The 18,270-nt window shown below is 46.3% G+C and overlaps 1 protein-coding gene across 5 annotated transcripts in view; it reads left to right on the top strand.

The window, feature by feature from the left end:
• ST6GAL1 (ST6 beta-galactoside alpha-2,6-sialyltransferase 1) overlaps positions 1 to 18,270 on the top strand; it is a 131,689-nt gene that overhangs the window by 102,916 nt on the left and 10,503 nt on the right. For all 5 annotated transcript variants that reach the window (XM_084801565.1, XM_084801566.1, XM_084801567.1 and 2 more), the window contains 3 exons: positions 1,607 to 1,743; positions 5,115 to 5,742; positions 11,064 to 11,161. In XM_084801565.1, the coding sequence (XP_084657691.1) occupies positions 5,142 to 5,742; positions 11,064 to 11,161 (699 nt within the window). In that variant the 5' untranslated portion in view covers positions 1,607 to 1,743; positions 5,115 to 5,141. The remainder of the gene's footprint in view (positions 1 to 1,606; positions 1,744 to 5,114; positions 5,743 to 11,063; positions 11,162 to 18,270) is intronic.

The following is an 18,270-nucleotide window of genomic DNA, read 5'->3' as shown; positions in this document are numbered from 1 at the left end:
GGAAGAAAGGCAAAGAAATGGTTCCTAGTGGTAATCTGCTGTACTCACAAATCGGTACCTAGCCTTGTTGCCATCTAGCACAGCAGAGGAGTTGATATGGGGCAGAAGGAAGGTGGGTAGAGGTGCTGGGAGGAGTGGCAGGAGGGGAAACTGAGGTAGAGATATGATGTGTGAGAGAAGAATAAAAGTCAAAAAAGACCAACCTTAACTTTATACTTCTCAACTGTTGCTTTTAATTTATGATTTGTCTGTTCGTGTAGCTTGCCTCTTTGTTTTTTGGGGGGGGCTTCTTACCTACTAGTTCCTTATTTTTTTAATTTCTTTTTCTATTTTATTTATGTATGAGTGGTTTGCTTAGTACTATATATGTGCAGTACCCACAGCCACCAAAAGAGGGCGTTAGATTCTCTGGAGTTATGAATTAGTTCCTAACACCCATTTGGGTTTTTTGTTTGTTTTGTTTTGTTTTTGTTTTTCTAGACAGGGTTTCTCTGTGCAGCCTTGGCTGTCCTGGACACACTTTGTACACCATGCTGGCCTCAAACTCAAAGCAATCTGCATGCCTCTGCCTCCAGAGTGCATAGATTAAAGCAGTGCACCACCACGCCTGGCTTTTCCTAGCACCCATATGTATAAATATTCTTAACTGCTGAGCCATCTCTCCAGCCCTCATATTAGCCTTTTCTTATACATTGACTCATTTCCCTTTTTATTTTACTATTTTTTTAGTGTATAGAAATTTAAATTTTCTTGCAATTAACTTCATTTAGCCCTCTCTTTGTTACTTTTTTGTATAGCATTAAAACTGGAAAGACTTAATAAATATAGAGTGAATTATGTTTTTAGCTTTAAAAATATTACATATGTTATGCTAAATATATAAAGCCTGGCTTTTATTTTTTTGTTGTTATTGTTGTGCTGGGGATTGAGTCCAGGGTCATGTGCTTACCATATAGATTGTTTCCCACTGAGCTGTAACCCTTGGTTGTGTTTTGTTTTGTTGGTTTGTTTCTTAAACATCAAAGAGTAATTTATGTCTATTTTAGACACTGTTCAATACATCTAAAACTTTAAAGGTGGAAAGTTCCTTATTCCATCATCCTAGGTACCATTTTTCCCCCTAATGCTTTCTCTTTTTACAGTATTTTTTTCTTCTGAATTTAGGTAGTAGTACGTATTTCCAGTTCTGTAACCCATGTTAAAAATGTAGGACTCAAACTTCCCCATATCATTAAATATTTTGTACAAGTGAATATATTTTTACATTCTATCTGGAGGGGTTTTTTTTGGAGATGGGGACGGACCCTTATGCTATTTATTCTTTAATAAGAGAGATTAATTACCTGTTTCTTCCCAGACGTTTTTTTGTAATGCCTACTTTACCTTTTTAAATCATTCCTATCTGGCACGAGTCTTTCTCTAGGCTCTCTACCTTGTTCCTAGGACTTGAGCATTCACTTGGGATTGGCGTTTCCTTCTCTCAGCATGCCCAGGGCTTCTTGGGATGTGCCACTGCTCACATCTACCAAAGCGTCCATCGTCCTGTTAATGTTTAACATCAGTCTGCTGGAAAAATCAGCCTAACCTCTTTTTATTTGTATTTCAGATGGTTTTTGATCATCCTGAGAAAAATGAGCCTTGGCCTCCAGACCTAATAAAGTAAACCTTGTTCCCATGGAGAACAGCGCTGGCTCCTGAGGACCTGGAGGGCCTGCAGCCGCAGAGGGATTAGCCAGAAAACAGGTAAGAGACTCCTAGAGGCTTAAGAAAGTGGAGGGTGACAGCCCTGAGTGGAGAAGTGTGGGCCAGCCAGTGCTGGCAAGCGGCTCAGGTCTTCACTGTTTCACCACAGCCTCGGCGGTGTGTTCTCTCTGCTTCTTCCTTTCCTAGCCTTGTAAACATTGGTTCAGTGAGGAGCAAGTAGGTGTGCATAACAGATCTGTCGGTCTCTATAAGCTACAGATGTAAGGTCTGAATTGTTCGCTAACTGATAGCCTTTTATGAGAATGTTTATATGCCGGACGTTACATTTGACATTAGACATGCTTCAGGGAGTAGACAGAGAACTCCTTCCTCACAGAGGTTTGCTTTGTCACTCAGCTAGTGTTGGCTTGGTCTCTGCAAGATTGGTCATGTTCATGAGTGTTCTTTTTTTCTAGAAGCCTCCTCCAGGTATGAGGATTCATGACACAGTTTCATTAGCTTGTGAATCCCTTTCTGGGCATGACCATGTTCCAGGTTGGCTTCCAGGCCTGATATTCAGAAAGGATCCCAGGCAGCATTCTCCTCTGGCATCAGGGCTAGGCACAGAACCCAAGCTTTGTAAACACCGGTTGCTAATAAGTAGGGATTATGGTGAAAGTCGAGAGTAGCGAGCACACCCGCTGCAAAGCCTGGAAGCTTACAGAATAAGTCTGGTGATAGGGAAATTTTCAAAGCATAAATTCTTTTTCTTAGCTTCTCTTCCCCCTTCCCTCCCCCGCCCCAAGGTAAGTGGTGGGTGAGGCCTTCCCCAGCCTCTGTCTTGCTCAAAGAGCTAAGCAAGTAAGAATGGCCCTTCAGCTCTGAGAGAGGCCTTGACTAGAAACCAGCTGGCCTCAGATGATGGCAGGGACTGCACAAGCACTGATGAAGGTTCCAGACAAGTGTGCTGAGGACAACTGTGTTAGTCCGGGTTCTCTAGAGTCACAGAGCTTATGGCATGAATCTCTTCTATACTGTATAAATAGGGAATTTATTGGAGTGCCTTACAGGATGCAGCTCAGTTAACCCAGCAATGGCCAACCATGAATGGAAAGCTCAAGACTTTAGTAGTTGCTCAGCCCTACAAGGCTGGGTGTCTCAGCCGGCCTTCTGTTGTATATGCTGGAAGAAGTAGGCACCAGTGCCAGTGAAGGATCCAGAACACAGGCGTGCCCTCCACTTCCGGAGTGTAGTTCATCCCAGATGTAGTCAAGTTGATCACCAAAAATGGCCATGACAACCATGAAGGCCCAGGCCAGCAGGGGGCGCTGAGACTCATCAGGGTCATCTATGAAACTCCCCTTCTGCCACGCTTCCCAGGAAAGGCACTGCCAGCCTTCTTCCAAGCCACCACTCTCCTAAGAGTGGAGTAGCATCGCCGCTGCCATCTCCTCTCCCTTAGAACTGTAAGTCACATACCAACTTGTCATTTCCACGTCACTCGGCACGAGTTCAGAGTGGCGTGTATTTCCCAGACCCTTACGCGGCAGGGATGTGAGCTTCCCTGCCTATCTTAAAGCACCATACTGGATATCGTTACACTTAATTCATATGAAAGGAGGCCCCTGGTAAATGGCCGCCACCTATGATGGCTGATGGAGGATGCTTGGCTCTAACTGGGGGTTTAATCGCCTCTATAGTTACTGAGTTCTGATGGTCAGCACTTCACTGTTTACTGATCCCAATTAAAGACTTCTCTCCTTCAGTGCAAAGTCTATAAACTTTTCAGTGGGTCTCAACATTCCTAATGTCAAGACCCTTTAACACAGTTCCTCATGTTGTGATGACCCCTTCCAAGCATAAATTATTTCATTGCTACCTCATAACTGTAATTTGGCTACTGTTATGAATCATAGTGTAAATATCTGATATTCAGGATATCTGATGTTCGACCCTTGGAGGGGTCGAGACCCACTGCTATAAACCATTAGACCCAGACTAACGTGAATTGGTGTGGTGAGCTAGTGACATTGAATACTTGCTAAGCCTCACTCTTGTCACTCTGAGAGTGGTGAAAATTTACTTTGTAGTGTTTGTGGTTGGTGAGACTCTGTAGGTAAAGTGCCTAAGTGGTAGGGTTTCCTAAATGCCGTATCTCCCCTTGTTATGCTTGAGCTGCCATATGGTCACGTGGTCAATGCTTTCGACTGTCTGGGGAAATTTATTTCGTTTGCTTTTCGATGACGTCACAAGCCCTTGGCCTCCCACTTCGTTAAGGCTTATCTGTGTTCATCACATCACTTCCAAACAGCAACCATTTCACCTTTCACTCACCTGCGTCACTCCCCATATGACCCGTTGGTCCAAGAACTGTTCTCCTTTCTGCTCAGAATAAGCCCCCAGCCTTTGCTTTTACCCAGTCCCAGCCTGTTACCACGCCCTTTTATTTAACACTCCCAACACGCCCCGATGAAATAGGCAGAGATGACTGTTCTGCAGATGCTCAGCGTCAGACACATTCACTTGTTGAAGGTCACCACGGATGGAATCAAAGCCCCAGGCTTCATGAATTTTCAGTCTAGAACTCCCATCTGCTTTCTCTCAAACATCCCCAGGGATAGGACTTTAGACTCTCAAGGTACACAAAGCCCTAAGGGCAATTGCTTTGACTCATCCTGCTAAGTAAACTCAGGAAAGAATTTAGTGTTGGGGTACAGTGTGCCTCCATTTTCCATTTAGCTACACGGTGGATTTCCGAGAGAGCAGCACAGCACTTTCCCAGATAGGAAGAGGGCATCTTTGTTATCTTACCAAGATTTCCTATCCTGTGCCCCTTGGGTGCACTGAATGGTGTACTGTAGGGCTAAGTTTTAGTCTAGAAAGTCTCAGACCATAGCCTGTACAGAACTGTATCACAAGCGCACGGGGGTGGGGGCGGGGTGGTATTCTCTGGCTCTTTTAACTGATGTAGGATTTCAGAGACTTTGGGTTTTGTGTCTAGACCAGGCAGTCTGCTCCCTTTTTTTATTGTTGCTTCCAAATGTACAGTCTTTGTTTCCCAGGGAACATGGGCTGTAGGAGTGGACTGGTATGAGAGGCTCTGGTCTAAACTGCTTGAGTGAACTGGAGCAGGGCACCAGAAGCCAAGATCCAGGGTGCACAGACTAAGGGTGGGAAGATACATAAATGGCCATGGCTTGCTGAGAAGTTCAGAGGAACGCTACCTACAGTCAGAGCCCAGACTAAGGCTCCCTCAATCTGCTCTGGGTTGCTAAAGGCTGCATAGCTGATGGGAGGTAGTCAGGGCTGGACTGGCAAGTGTGTTTATGCTACATCTTTGTTTGGTCCTTCACCCTCCCGCTGCACGCTTCTTTGGATGTATTCTCCACCATCCTTCTGCCCTTTATTCTCTCTCTTTTTTTTTTTTTTAGGCTCGGTTCCTGCACATAGCCTTCATTATGATTCACACCAACTTGAAGAAAAAATTCAGCTACTGCATCCTGGCCTTCCTGCTGTTTGCAGTCATCTGTGTGTGGAAGAAAGGGAGCTACTATGAGGCTATTAAATTCCAAGCCGGGGAATTCCAGATGTCGAAGAGCCTAGAGGAGCTGGCCTTGGGCTCTGGTTCCCAATCTTTGTCCTCAAGCGCAAAGGAAGACCGTAAGCTGGATGTTCGAATCCTCAGTCGTCTTAAGGTCACCGCCAAGGACAGACAACAGTTCTCCTCCTTCCCAGTGTGGAACAAGAACTCTTCATACAAAAACGTTGAACCAAGGCTGCAGAAGATCTGGAAGAATTATGTGAGCATGAACAAGTACAGAGTATCCTACAAGGGGCCGGGGCCAGGAGTCAAGTTTAGTCCAAAGGCCCTTCGCTGCCACCTTCGAGACCATGTGAACGTATCCATGATAGGGGCCACAGATTTTCCCTTCAACGTCCCCGAGTGGGTGAATTATCTGCCCAAGGAAGACTTTAGGACCAAGGCTGGGCCGTGGCACAGGTGTGCTGTCCTCTCCTCCGCAGGCTCTCTCAAGTCCTCCCAGCTGGGCCAAGAGATTGGTACGTGCCTCAGGGTTTCTGTTGCTGCAACGAAACACCATCTCCAAGGAAGCAAGTTGGGGAGGAAAGGGTTTATTTGGCCTACACTTCTACATTGCTGTTCATCAACAAAAGAAGGGCAGGGTGGGAACTCAAGCAGGGCAGGAACCTGGAGGCAGGAGCTGATGCAGAGGCCATGGAGGGGTGCTGCTGCTTACTGGCTTGCTTCCCCTGCTTTCTTATAGAACCCAGGCTATCAACCCAGGGGTGGCACTACCCACGGTGGGCTGGGCCCACCACCATTGATCTCTAATTTTGAAAATGCCTTGCAGCTGCAGCTCATGGAGGCAAATATTTGCTCAACTGAGGCTCCTTCCTCTCTGATGACGCTAGCTTGTGTCACATTGGCATACAAAACCAACCGGGACGGCATGTAAGGACTGTTCTCTGAGTGGCCGATGGTTCTAGGACTGACTGGGGAACCTCAGGGGCCTAGAACAAGAACTCAGGCATATATTAGGGGACCAGCAGGGTCGTCCCGGTGTGGAGTGAAAAGTGCTTTGTGTCCTCAGGGTTGCGTTTGTCCCCAGTGCTGCCTCCCTAGACCCGATTCTGATGTGCGGAGAGTGAGTGTATGTGTGTGTGTGTGTGTATGTAAGTGTATGTGTGGTGTATGTGTGTGGAGTATGTGTCAGGTGTGTGTCGTATGAGCATGTGTGGTGTAGTGTGTGGTATGAGTATGTGTGTACGGTGTGTGAGTGTGTGTATATGTATATGTGTGGAGTGTGTGTATGTATATGAGGTGTGTATATGTGTTAGTGTATGTGTATGTATGCATGTGGAGTGTGTGTGTGAGTGTGAGGTATGTGTGTATAGGAACCAGGCCCGACTGGGCTACCTGCCTGTCTTGCTGTTTCATGTCCTGTTTTTAGCAGCTTCCGTGTCTGTGTTTATGCTGGTTAGCTAGTCATGTTTACTGCTCTGAGAACTTGCGCATTCCCCCTCGGGACTTTTCCTCCTGTGCACAATCACCTCTTGAGGGATTTCACCTGCGAGTGGCATTCCTGTTTTGCTGCCTATAAGAAGGCTCTTTGGACACTGAATAAAAGCTGCTGCCGCTGCTGCTACTGCTGCTCTCTTAGCATGAAGGACCTGCTGTTTCATTTTGTGTGTGTGTGTGTGTGTGTGTGTGTGTGTGTGTGTGTGTGTGTTAAATCCGCAGTCCCTCGCCCTTGACTCAGTACTGCAGTGGTGCGGGCGCCACATGTGTGTGTAAGTATGTATGTGTGAGTGTGTATATTTGTGTGGTTTGAGAGTGTGTGTGTGTGTGGTGTAAGAGCGTGTGTGTCATTTGAGAGTGTGTGTATGTGTGTGGTATGTGTGTGAGATGTGTACGTGTGGTATGTGTGTGTACATGTTCTGGGAATGGTATGGAAGTCAGAAGACAGCTCTGTGGAGTTGGATCTCTCCTGCCACTTTTATGTTCTGCAGACCAAACTCAAGTTACTAGACTTGGGCAGTAAGTGCTTTTGCCTGACGTGCCTTTGTAGGCCCTCCAGCTGCAATTCTTAAATAAGGGAGGAGTAGGGTGCAGTCTGACTCCAGGTGTTTCATGAATCCTTAAAGTTGCCTGCAAAGCTACCCAGAGAAAGTGGGTGTTTGCAAGCCTGTCTGCGTTTTTGTTTTTCCTAACAGTGTGCCTGATCCTCAGAGCGCTCAGTAATGGTAAGAGGTCCCAGGTCAAAAGATACCAGTTTGTTATTCTTGAACCTCCTAGCAGCTAAAAAAGAGCCAGAGTCTGTTCATATTGGCAGACTTTCAGCTGAGAGCTCACTAGCTTGTGCAACACCACTTTCTGTTATTTTGAGGCTATAGAGAAAGCCTTGCTGCTGGGCATGGGTCCTAGAGAGGGAGGGTGAGGTCATATATTCCTTATAATTTCCTTCTGGTGACTGCCAGGGAGAGTGGCCTGAAACCAGGCAGACACTGTCAGAAAAGGAATGCAGACCCCAACTGGATTCTCTACAGCAGCAGGAGATGAGATGACGTTTTCTGTTTCCCCAAGTCAATAGTGATTTTAATAATGAGGCCCACAAAATGGCCAGTCCCACCCCAACTTTGGCTTTTACCTTTTGGTTTCTTTGGACTTTTTTTTTTCCCTTTCTAGAAACTAAATGTGATTTATTTCTGCCGTGTGTAATAGAATTAGCTGTCTTTGTTTCTTCTCTGCATCTGCAATAGAACAGGGGCATTTGGGATGGTTCATGGTAGATGACTCTAGTCTTTTCTGTCAAGTTGTCATCTGGCTAAAATTGTGTTCAGGATTAAGGCAGAACCCAATCTCTTGGTAAACTAGAGCCATGGCTTCATTTTTATGTGTTTCTTAAATTAAAAAAAAAAAAAAAAAGTTTGAGTTCATTCATGAGCTCATCGGTGCACCAGGATGACAGCCTCACACCCTGGAATGTTAACTGACTTTGTCCTTGCTATTCACCTGCTGACTAGGGCCGCCATAAACCCCGTGAGCTAGCCAGGGAGGCCCAAGGGAATTGCACAACTGCTTGTAGGGCAGAGTGGAGGTTGAAAAGTGGTCATGTGGCTCAGAGATGCTCACACCAAGTTCTTCTCTTGTTTCTCACGACGGTAGTGGCCTCTGAGGGAATCTGGCTGGATCAGTCCCTTCTTACTTCCCCCAGAGGAAAGGAAAACAGCATTCTGAGGCAAAAAGCCGGAAAGGGAGGCTGCATGCTAAAATGGTAGAGTGTGTCGGGATGTGGGGCCCATTGGGTGGGGAAGGGTAAGGAATGAAGCCAGAGGGATCGCCAGGTGTCCCCGGTGAAGAGTGACAGATTACATAAGGACCTGGTCCCCCACAGTCCTGTGCTGACCTGTCTAAGTGTATCTTTTTTCTTCATTTCTACTTCCGTAGTCCAGTGGTTCTCAATCTGTGGGTGAGGACCCCTTTGTGGTTGAATCATCTTTTCACAGGAGTCTCCTAAGACCATCATAAAACGCAGACATTCACATTACCATTCATAACGGTAGCAAAATTACAATTATGAAGTGGCAACAGAATTTTACCGTTGGGGGTTGCCATGACACGAGGAACTGTATTCAAGGGTTGCAGCCTTAAGAAGGTTGAGAGGGGCTGGAGAGATGGCTCAGAGGTTAAGAGCACTGGCTGCTCTTCCAAAGGCCCTGAGTTCAATTCCCAGCAACTACATGGTGGCTCACAACCATCTATAATGTGATCTAATGCCCTCTTCTGGTGTGCAGGTGTACATGCAGGCAGAACACTGTATACATAGTAAATATTAAAAAAAAAAAAAAAAGGTTGAGAACCCACAGTCCTCACCAGTTCCCTGCCTAGGTTTGCATGGTGCACTTTGCTACACTCCCTGGTTTGGAGGGTTTCCCTTGGCTGTGCCCGACTGCCCTTTGGGTCTCAGCTTTGAACTGTCACACAGAGAGTTCATGAGTGTCTGTCACAGTACTAATCACAGCCTGTAATTATGCATAAATTGCGATGTATGCTTTCTTTCTCAATGCAGTAAAGTGCAAGGTTTTTGTGAGGAGGGACTTTGTTTTTTTTTTGTCCACATCATTGTCTCTGGTGCCTAGAACTGTGCATGGCATAGCATAGTCTGCAGTCAGTATTTTCTGCAGTATTTCCCTTAGTGCTCCACGGGATGACCTCTGGCTGTGGTTCTCTGGGATCAAAGGTCTCCTGTCAGGGAGGACATTCCAACTCCGGTTTTGCTCTCTTTCCTTTCCCTTCAGTCCCGTGAGATCAGGAGATGAGGCAGATGGGCAGGGAAGATGTTGGACTCTCCCTTAGCCTACTTGCTGGCTAGATCGTAGCAGAAGCTACGTTCCTCTCCTGCAGGGCACGGCTGGTGGCAGTGACCTCTCTCAGTTCAGAGTCTCTGCTTTTCTTACTGTGGTATGCTTGCGGGTAGGAAGAGCTATATGTGGCCCTCGGTGTTGGTCTGATTTCCTCAAACTCAGCCATGTAGACAGCACTTTCATGGCTCTTGGGATCTGTGACTGGGAAGGTCCACAACGTACGGTGTCTGACAGGTCTGTTTCGCCTGTGGTTCTCACTTTTGAGCCCCATGCCCGCTTCTGAAAAGCCTGCTGCAGTTCTGTATTGTGTAAGGTTGAACCTGCTGCCCTCTCGGCAGAGCGCTGCTTGGAAGCTGATAAGATTTGGACTATGTTCATCTTGTGTCATCTCCAAACCGTTCCAAAAACATATTGTCCAGGAAATAAGCCCCTGTTGTTTCTGTGCATAAGGTGTCTGGATTCCTGTGGCGTAGGAAAAAAAAACATTTATGAATTAAAATAGAGAAGATGACTTTCATGGCTGACTAGATCATTTGGTATGGAGCTAAATACCTTTTGTTCTTCCCGTCTGTGTTGATAGTGAATAGCTCTAAACAAATCTTCCCAGATGATCTCCAATCTGGTGCAGATTTTGCTAGTGAACCCCTGACTTGTTTGAGCAAGTGAGGTTGGGGTGAGAGCTCCTGGAATCAGAGACTTAGGGATGGATGATAACTGAAGTCATCACTTCTCACCTCCATTGGCTCGGCCAATGCTCGGTTCAGAAACTTGTGCAAATCTTGCAAATTATTCTTATAGAACGGAGGGACCAGGAAGCAGTTAAGTGGTTTTGAGATGGTCTGTCTATGTCCTTGCCCAGAGTGAATAAAAGTATATTCTTTCTAACAAAGTACCTACTTTAAAAAAGAAAAAAGCAAAACCCTGAGGTTTGGGAATTTAACTGGCACTGTGACCTGTCCCATTTCTGCCACACCAGACTTGTGCCCTCTTCTATGAGCTGCGGGTTTATAAATGGAACAGACATTTCAGGGCTGTCTTGGATGACATAGTGAATTCCTTCCATGTGCTAAGCACTGTAAACTTTTCAGAAAGTAATAATTACATTACAGATAATCAGTATAACTTGGCAGGGCTAGAAATATGATCTACTGGTAATACCTAGGGAGTGTGTAGTTTGTTTCTTTGATAACTGAATAAAACTTCTGCTATAAGTAGCCTGTTGGCCTCGTTCATCTTTCTGTTGTGGCTCATCACACTGTTGCCAGTGAGTGGGCTTTCAGAAATTAATGGACATTGTAGCTCTTGAAGTGGCTGGCAGACAGGTGATCATCCTTTGAGCTTCCCAGAGTACCATGCTCACATTATAATATCCTGTGTGTGTCATAAGATAAAAGCGGCATGCCTTTTGATCACTCCTCTGCCTGCCTTCCTCACCTTTCTCCCTCCCTGGATACTGCCAGCACTCACCCCTATTTTCCATTCCCTCTGGTTTACAGATAACCATGATGCAGTCCTGAGGTTTAACGCGGCACCCACCGCCAACTTCCAACAGGACGTGGGCTCGAAAACTACCATTCGCCTGGTGAATTCTCAGGTAAGAGCAACCACTAGACTGTGGGCGCCAGTTCTGAGAGCATCCACGTCAAAGCTGCCAGTCCCCAGGCATGCCACTGAAGCAGAGACAGGGATCCCGTGGCTGCCCTCGGGATGTGTACATAAAAACCTCTCCACACTGATAGTGTGTATGATGGAGCTGCCTGGGGTCTAGGGAAATAGGGTTCTGGTTTTTCTTGCAACCACGCAATTGTGCCTGTAATTTTGGACAAGAGACAGCAGAGCACAGGACATCCAGAGGAGAAGGAGGGGTGCTGTGGTAAGTAAGCCGAGATATGCATGGAGCTCGAGGTGCGCTCTAAAATACTGCTTGGGTATAGGACACAGCACCAGTGCCATAGGAGTCCACGGGCTATGTCAAGAGTTCCTGAAGTCCTTGAAGTGCCTTCTGAGAGACACTTGTGGACATGCTGCTTTCTCAACACTAACAGAAACATTAGACGTGTTCTTGCCAAAATGTTCTGTGACATACATGTAGTGACAAAAACTGGATTACACACGTAGCCCAGACTGCATGGTAGCCAGGCACAGTAGTGCATATGTGCATTTCCAGCCACCGAAGAGGCTAAGACAGAATTGAGACTGTATCTCAAGATAGATAGATAGATAGATAGATAGATAGATAGACAGACAGACAGACAGACAGACAGATTGATAGATAAATTCCCTGCTATTGGCAGTGATCTTTGCTCTTCCCTGAGCAGACACCTGAGCCATAGATGTTTCTCTGTGAATGTATAATCTCTCTCTTATCTCTGTCTGCCTCGTAGGACTCCCCGGCTTGGAGCTGATCAGACAAGCCTGCTAGCACAGGCCTAGTATAGAGCCTGCCTCCTCTTCTGCTGCAGGGCTCTGTGTCTTTGCTTGGTTCTCTTCACTTTTGGACTCTCTGGAACTTCCAGCTGGACTCTGTACTGCCTCCTGTGCTCTGGTCTTTCTATTTGAGGCCCACAGGTGTGAAAAGGGGGAGCCAAGGAACAGAACGGCTGTGCACACAAGCTTGTCTCTCTTTTTAACCCTCTAAAATATTTAGCCACAGTATCTTGCTGTGTTTCCCAGGCTAGCCTTGAACTACCTTTTTGTTTGTTTGATTTTGTTTGTTTTTCAAGACAGGGTTTTCTTTGTGTAGCCTTGGCTATCCTGGACTCGCTTTGTAGACCAGGCTGGCCTTGAACTCACAGAGATCCACCTGCCTCTGCCTCCCGAGTGCTGGGATTATAGGCGTGCGCCACCATGCCCGGCTTTAGCCTTAAACTCTTCATTCTTTTCATCTGAGTGGGTCACCATGCCCAGTTTTGAAACCTTTTTGTTATTTTATCAGTTTAATTTAAAAAACAGAAGTGCCTTTCTATCCTCTTACTTTTGGTGTCTCTCTGCTCTTCCGCCTCCAGATTTTTCTTCTGTTTTGTTGAGACAGGCTCTCTCTCTCTCCCTGAGACCCAGGGCTTGCAGATTAAGCTACAGGATTTGACTCCCAAGACCTGCCTTTGTCACTCTGGAATTGTTTTTTAAAATTACAGGTATTATCTGTAGGCCTGGCTAGCAATCAATCAAGACACAGACACCTGCTATATTTTAAGATAGTTAACCTGGGGCAGGGCAGATATTAATCCTCTAAACTACCTCCCATAGTGGGGCAGGCATGGGATCCCTGCCTCAATCCCATGCCATCTGCTTCTAATAACTTCTGTCCAGCTACCTCCCATCTATAATCCCATATACTTGCTCATGTTCTTCATCTGGGCCGGATTCTCCATCCACGCCGCGGGCCATGTGCTTCTCCTCTGGCTAACCCATGGCGGCCTCCTCTCTTCACTTCAGGTCTTTCTCCTCCTCCTTTCTCCTTGGTGGCCGTCCTTCTTCTTCCCAGGATTCCTCTCTCTCTCTCCTAGCCCCACCTGTCTCCTGCCCTGCCCAGGTGGGATGGCTTTTTATTAAGCAAAAGGTGGGTCACAGACAGTAAGCAGTAATTAGCATCAAAATACATCAGACCGTCCCCCAACACCCTGGCACTGAGATTACATCCCTATGCCCAGGTTTTCATGCTGGTCTCGAACTCACAGAGATCCAGCAGCCTCTGCCTCCCAAGTGCTGGGATTAAAGGCGTGCGCCACCACCACTCGGCATTTGGAGAGATTTTTAAAGCCCAAATCTACCCCTTTACCCTTCTAGGAGGCAGATACTGAAAACAGCTTTTAACTATCGGTTTGAGATGCTTTCTGTGCACCTGATGTGCGCAGTGGGCCTGAATGAAGAGCGGTTGGGACAAGAGAGTCCATGTGTGCTTGCAGGGGTGCAGTGAGGCAGGCGGGCAGGCGTGCGTGCGTGCGTGCGTACGTGCGTGTGTACGTGCGTGCGTACGTGCGTAAGGCGGCTTCTTTGGAAACATCTGGAGCCCCAGGAGAGAGCCTCGTCCTGTGCTTAGCAACCAGTGTGCTGCGTTAGCTTCATATTCACTGGTGCCAGTTCTGAGGTCATAGTGAGTCCTGGTTATTAAATACTATGCCTGGAGCTCCATGTCTTTCTTTTCTTTTCTTTTCTGTTCTGTTCTTTTTTTGTTTTAATACTTTTATTGAATGTTTATGATTTGCACCAAAATCCCTCTCCTCCCCTCAGTAAAATAAAAGAAACAAACAATAAGTCTTATCATAGAAGCTGTAGTGTATCATGCAGTATAGCCTTTTGTCCGCATATGTTTACTTTTAAATGCTCATTGCTACTAGTCATGGGTCTGGTTGGAGGCCTACACTGTCGTTACCAGATTTGATTTTTATGATGTGAAGTTTGGTCACTGTGCCACCCAAAGTCATTTAGGCTCAAGTAGTTGAGTTGAGTGAGTCACACTGAAAAAAGCAAAAAGGACGTAAGCAATTGGGTACACAGTCGGGATTGGATATGGGTCGCTTTACCTACAGGTGGTACCTGAAGCCCCAAAGCAGCTTTTATGTTTTTGTTTTGTTTTGTTTACAGTTTTACACTGTTGGAAACCGAGCCCGGGTATCTGCATGCATGACCTAGCTTAGCCACCTCCCAGCCTCTACATATTTAAGTTTCCCTGAGGTGAGGACAGACAGGTGTTGGAAGGAACAGTGTGTATGGCTTTCTGTCCCACAGAAACACAGCTAAAGGGAGTGGGGTGATTTTTCTTTTTGCGTATTGTTTAAATGTTTATCTTTTTAAATTACTTTACAAAGACGGCAGGTTTTTCTTTTGGAAGTTCTGCAAATCCTTTGTTGACCCCTTTCTCCCTCCCCGCCCCTTCTCATGTTTCCGCTTCCTGTTCTTGCCGGGTATTTCGTCTTCTGTGTCTTCCCTGTGTATTCTGTTACCTTTCCCACTCCATTCCTTTAAGATGTGGCTCCTCCCTCTCCTGAGCCCCACGTGCACCCACTCCCACAGAGAGACACTCACAGAAGAAACGTGAGCAGTTACAATGAGAACTCGCCACATTTGTCTCTCTGAGCCTGGATTTACCTCATTTAATTCAGTATTTTTCCAGCTCCTCTCGTTTCCCAATAAATTTCACATTTTTTTTTTTTACAGTTGAATAAAGTTCTACTGTGTACACACACCGCATTTTCATTATGTGTTCATCAGCAGATGAATTATGCCCATGGTCTAAATATTGTGAATAGAGCATTATCAAATGTGAATGAGCAGCTGTTGTTAGTAGTAGCTACAAAGCCCTTTGGGTCTATGTCCAGGAGTGGTAGAGCCGGGTCATATTATTGCAGGTGCTTTTGGGGGATCCCGCCTGGGGTTTAACAATAAAGATGCAGAGACATTTGTATAGAGGATAAGGTTGTAGGCCATTTTTCTGGGGGCAGTCTCTCAACTAGCCAGTTAACCCAACTTCCCTGCCACTTTGTCCCTGTCCCTACCACATGGCTCTCCCTGCTCTGCTCCTGTCCCTCTGCCTTTCTCTTCCTGCCCCAGCTCCAGGCACCAACTCTTCAGTCCTCAAACGCCACACTTCTTTCTCACCCAGAAAAGCTGTTAGCACAGTGGGAGAGATTCCACAACTGCTCCTTCTGAACCAACCAGCAGTCCTGGACTAAGCTGGTAGTGTGTTGCCTTTTGGTCACACTGAGGCCTAGCTGACCTCCCCCACCACGGCTGGTCTTTTCTTTTTAGGCATGTGGGGGAAGGGTCAAACATTTACATATCCTGCTAGCCTGGTGCCGCCTGGCACAGCAGTTACCAGTTGAGAATACAGGGGCCACACCTTCATAGCCAGTTGATACAATATGTGTGAGGGTAGGTTACCTGTCAGCCAGTGATCTCAGGATACAGAGGTGGAGGAGAGAAACCTGTTCTTTAGGATCCCAAGTGTGGGATCGGAACGGTCTTGTGAGAGAACAAGTAAGGTTAATTCACTAGAAGAGCAACCACCTCGTGCAGGAGCTTAACTGTTGCCAGCTGAAAAGATCCCATGAACAGACTCTGGGAAGAAATCTATAAATGAGCCCAGAACTGGCGGCGGGGCTTTTTGGAGACTTGGGATAGATTTGGCTGTTCATTGCTGCACTTCAAGACGCTCCTAGAGAAAACAGCTCGAGGGAAGGCTTCGGGGCTCCGGCTCCTGCTAAGGCTCTGGGGTTCTAGTTACCCCAGGTTCCAGTGGAAGAAATCTTACGGCTCACGCCTGGAGAATCATGCCTCGGAACTGTATTCCTTAAAGTTTTGTTATTGTGTCCATTAATCCTCATTTCCTACTGTTTTGGTTAGTCGGGTTATAAGTGACGTATGCTTGGTCACTAAGTTGTTAATAAAATATATTGGTTAAGAAAATTGAGCCTACACAGAGGAGCTGGGGAGCAGGGTCTCTGGCAACAGTGAGTGCAGTGGGTTTGAAGGACCCAGGAGACTTTTGGAGGACAGCTTGGTTATTGAAATGGGGGCTAGCCTCTGTAGCCTGAGTCAGGAAGGTAGGGAGTGGGGGGGGGGGCGGAATAGGACAAAAGGACCAGGGAGGAAATGTTCCTGATTTGCATATGGAAACTGGGTTGAAGACAGGCAAATGTTAATGACCCACCTATTTCTGAGAAACCATTTCTCTGGGGGGGCCGGGGTTTGGTTTGCGGGGGGAGAGGTGGAAGCCTAGCTGACTTTATCATGATGTCGCCTTTGTCTTTGGAGTTGTGTTAGGCCCAAGCGTGATTTGGGTAGAGAGCAGGCCCACTCCTGCCATGCTCTCTGAGAGATGTCTGGAGTATGGTTAACACTTAAACTGCCCCTCATCCGACTTGGGAACCCACAGTTACCAATTACCCCAACATCAGACGGTAGTTCTGGTTCTGCTGTTACCTTTTTCACGGACCATCCCCACCGATTTCAGTTTATACTCTACCAACAGTGAATAAGTGGTCCCTTCCGTGACATTTCTTGTTGCCTGTTCTATCTTGTTGCTTGTTTCCTTGACGATAGCCGTTCTGATTGGTGTCTTAGTTACTGTTCCTTTACTGTGATGAAACACCATGACCAAGACAAATGTAGGAAAGAAAGTATTTAATAGGAGGCTTGCTGACAGGTCCCCTGGTTAAGCCACAGTCATCATGGTAGGGAACATGGCAGACCAGGCGGGCAAGCATGGCCCTGGGACTACTGGGAGCTTACATCAGATCCATAGGTTGCAGGGGGGGGGAGAGAATGAGACAGAGAGAGAGAGAGAGAGAGAGAGAGAGAGAGAGAGAGAGAGAAGAAGGAGGAGGAGGAGGAGAAGGAGAGGAGGAGGGAGAGGGAGGGAGAATGCATGCCTGCGCGCGCGCTGGCGTGCATGCCCTTGAGCGTGGCTTGGGCTTTTGAAACCTGAGTTCCCATCTCCAGTGACACGCCTCCTCCAACAAGGCCACGCCTCCTAGTTCTTCCCAAACAGTCCCACCACCTGAGGACTAAGTAAGCATTCAAACATATGAGCTGTAGGGTTCTGTTACACTGGGGTAAGGCGGAAATGTAAAGCAATTTCAATTTGTGTTTCCCAGGACTTGGGGAATATTTATTGGTCAATTATATTTCCTCCCTTGAAAACTCTTTTCAGTTCGTTAAGCCATTTACTGTTTGCTTTGTGTGTGCGCGCGCGTGTGTGTGTGTGTGTGTGTGTGTGTGTGTGTGTGTGTGTATGTGTTTCATTTTGGTTTGGTTTGCTTTTTCAAGACAGTTTCTCTGCGTAGCCTTGGCTGTCCTGGACTCGCTTTGTAGACCAGGCTGGCCTCAAACGAACTCACAGAGATTCTCTTGCCTCTGCCTCCCATGTACTGTGACTAAAGGAGTGTGCCACCACAGCTGCCCCATATTTTCTATATTTTAATCCTCTGCCATATACATGGGCTTTTCTCCCATTGTGTAGCCTGCCTTTTCACTTACTTAATTGCTTTCTTTGTTGTAGAGAAGCTTTTAATTTCCAGCAGTCCTCATCCATCAACTGTTGGCCTTACTGCCTGAGTGACTGGAGTAGTGTTCAGGAGGTCCACACCTGTGCCTGGGTCTTGAAGTGGTTTCCCTTTGGTGACTCGGATCGCAGGACTACACTTTTCCATTTGGAGTTGATTACACTAAGGATGTGTATACTAAGGACTTCTGTGTGCTCTGTGCAAATGCCCAGTGGTCCTAGTACTGTTTGTTAAAAGGGGCTGTCTTTTCTCCAATGAGTATTTTTGGCATCTTTGTCAAAAATCAGGTGGCTCTTTCTGTGTAGGTTCGTATCTAGACCTTCTGTTATGTTTCATTCATCTACGTTACTGTTTTGTACCATACCATGCTATGATTGTTGCTACGGCTTAGTGATACAAATTGAAATCAGATTTAGTAAGACATGACACCTTTATTTTTTGTCTTTGTTTTGTTTTGTTTTCACTCAGGATGGCTTCGCCTATTCAAAGTGTTTTGTGCTTCCAAATGAATTCTGACGTTTGGTTGGTTTTTTGTTTTGTTTTTTGTTTTTTTAATTTCTGTGGAGAATGACACTAGAAATTTGATGAGGGTTGTGTTAAATCATAAGGTGATCATTTTTTAAATACTAATTTCTCAAAATTATAAGTATTGGAGGTCTTCCTGTCTTCTAGTCTGTTTTTCAATTTCTCTTTTGAGTGC

This window comes from Acomys minous (assembly GCF_964271855.1).
Source record: "Acomys minous genome assembly, chromosome: 11".
Lineage (NCBI taxonomy): Eukaryota > Metazoa > Chordata > Mammalia > Rodentia > Muridae > Acomys > Acomys minous.
This window is presented reverse-complemented; position numbering and strand designations above follow the sequence as displayed.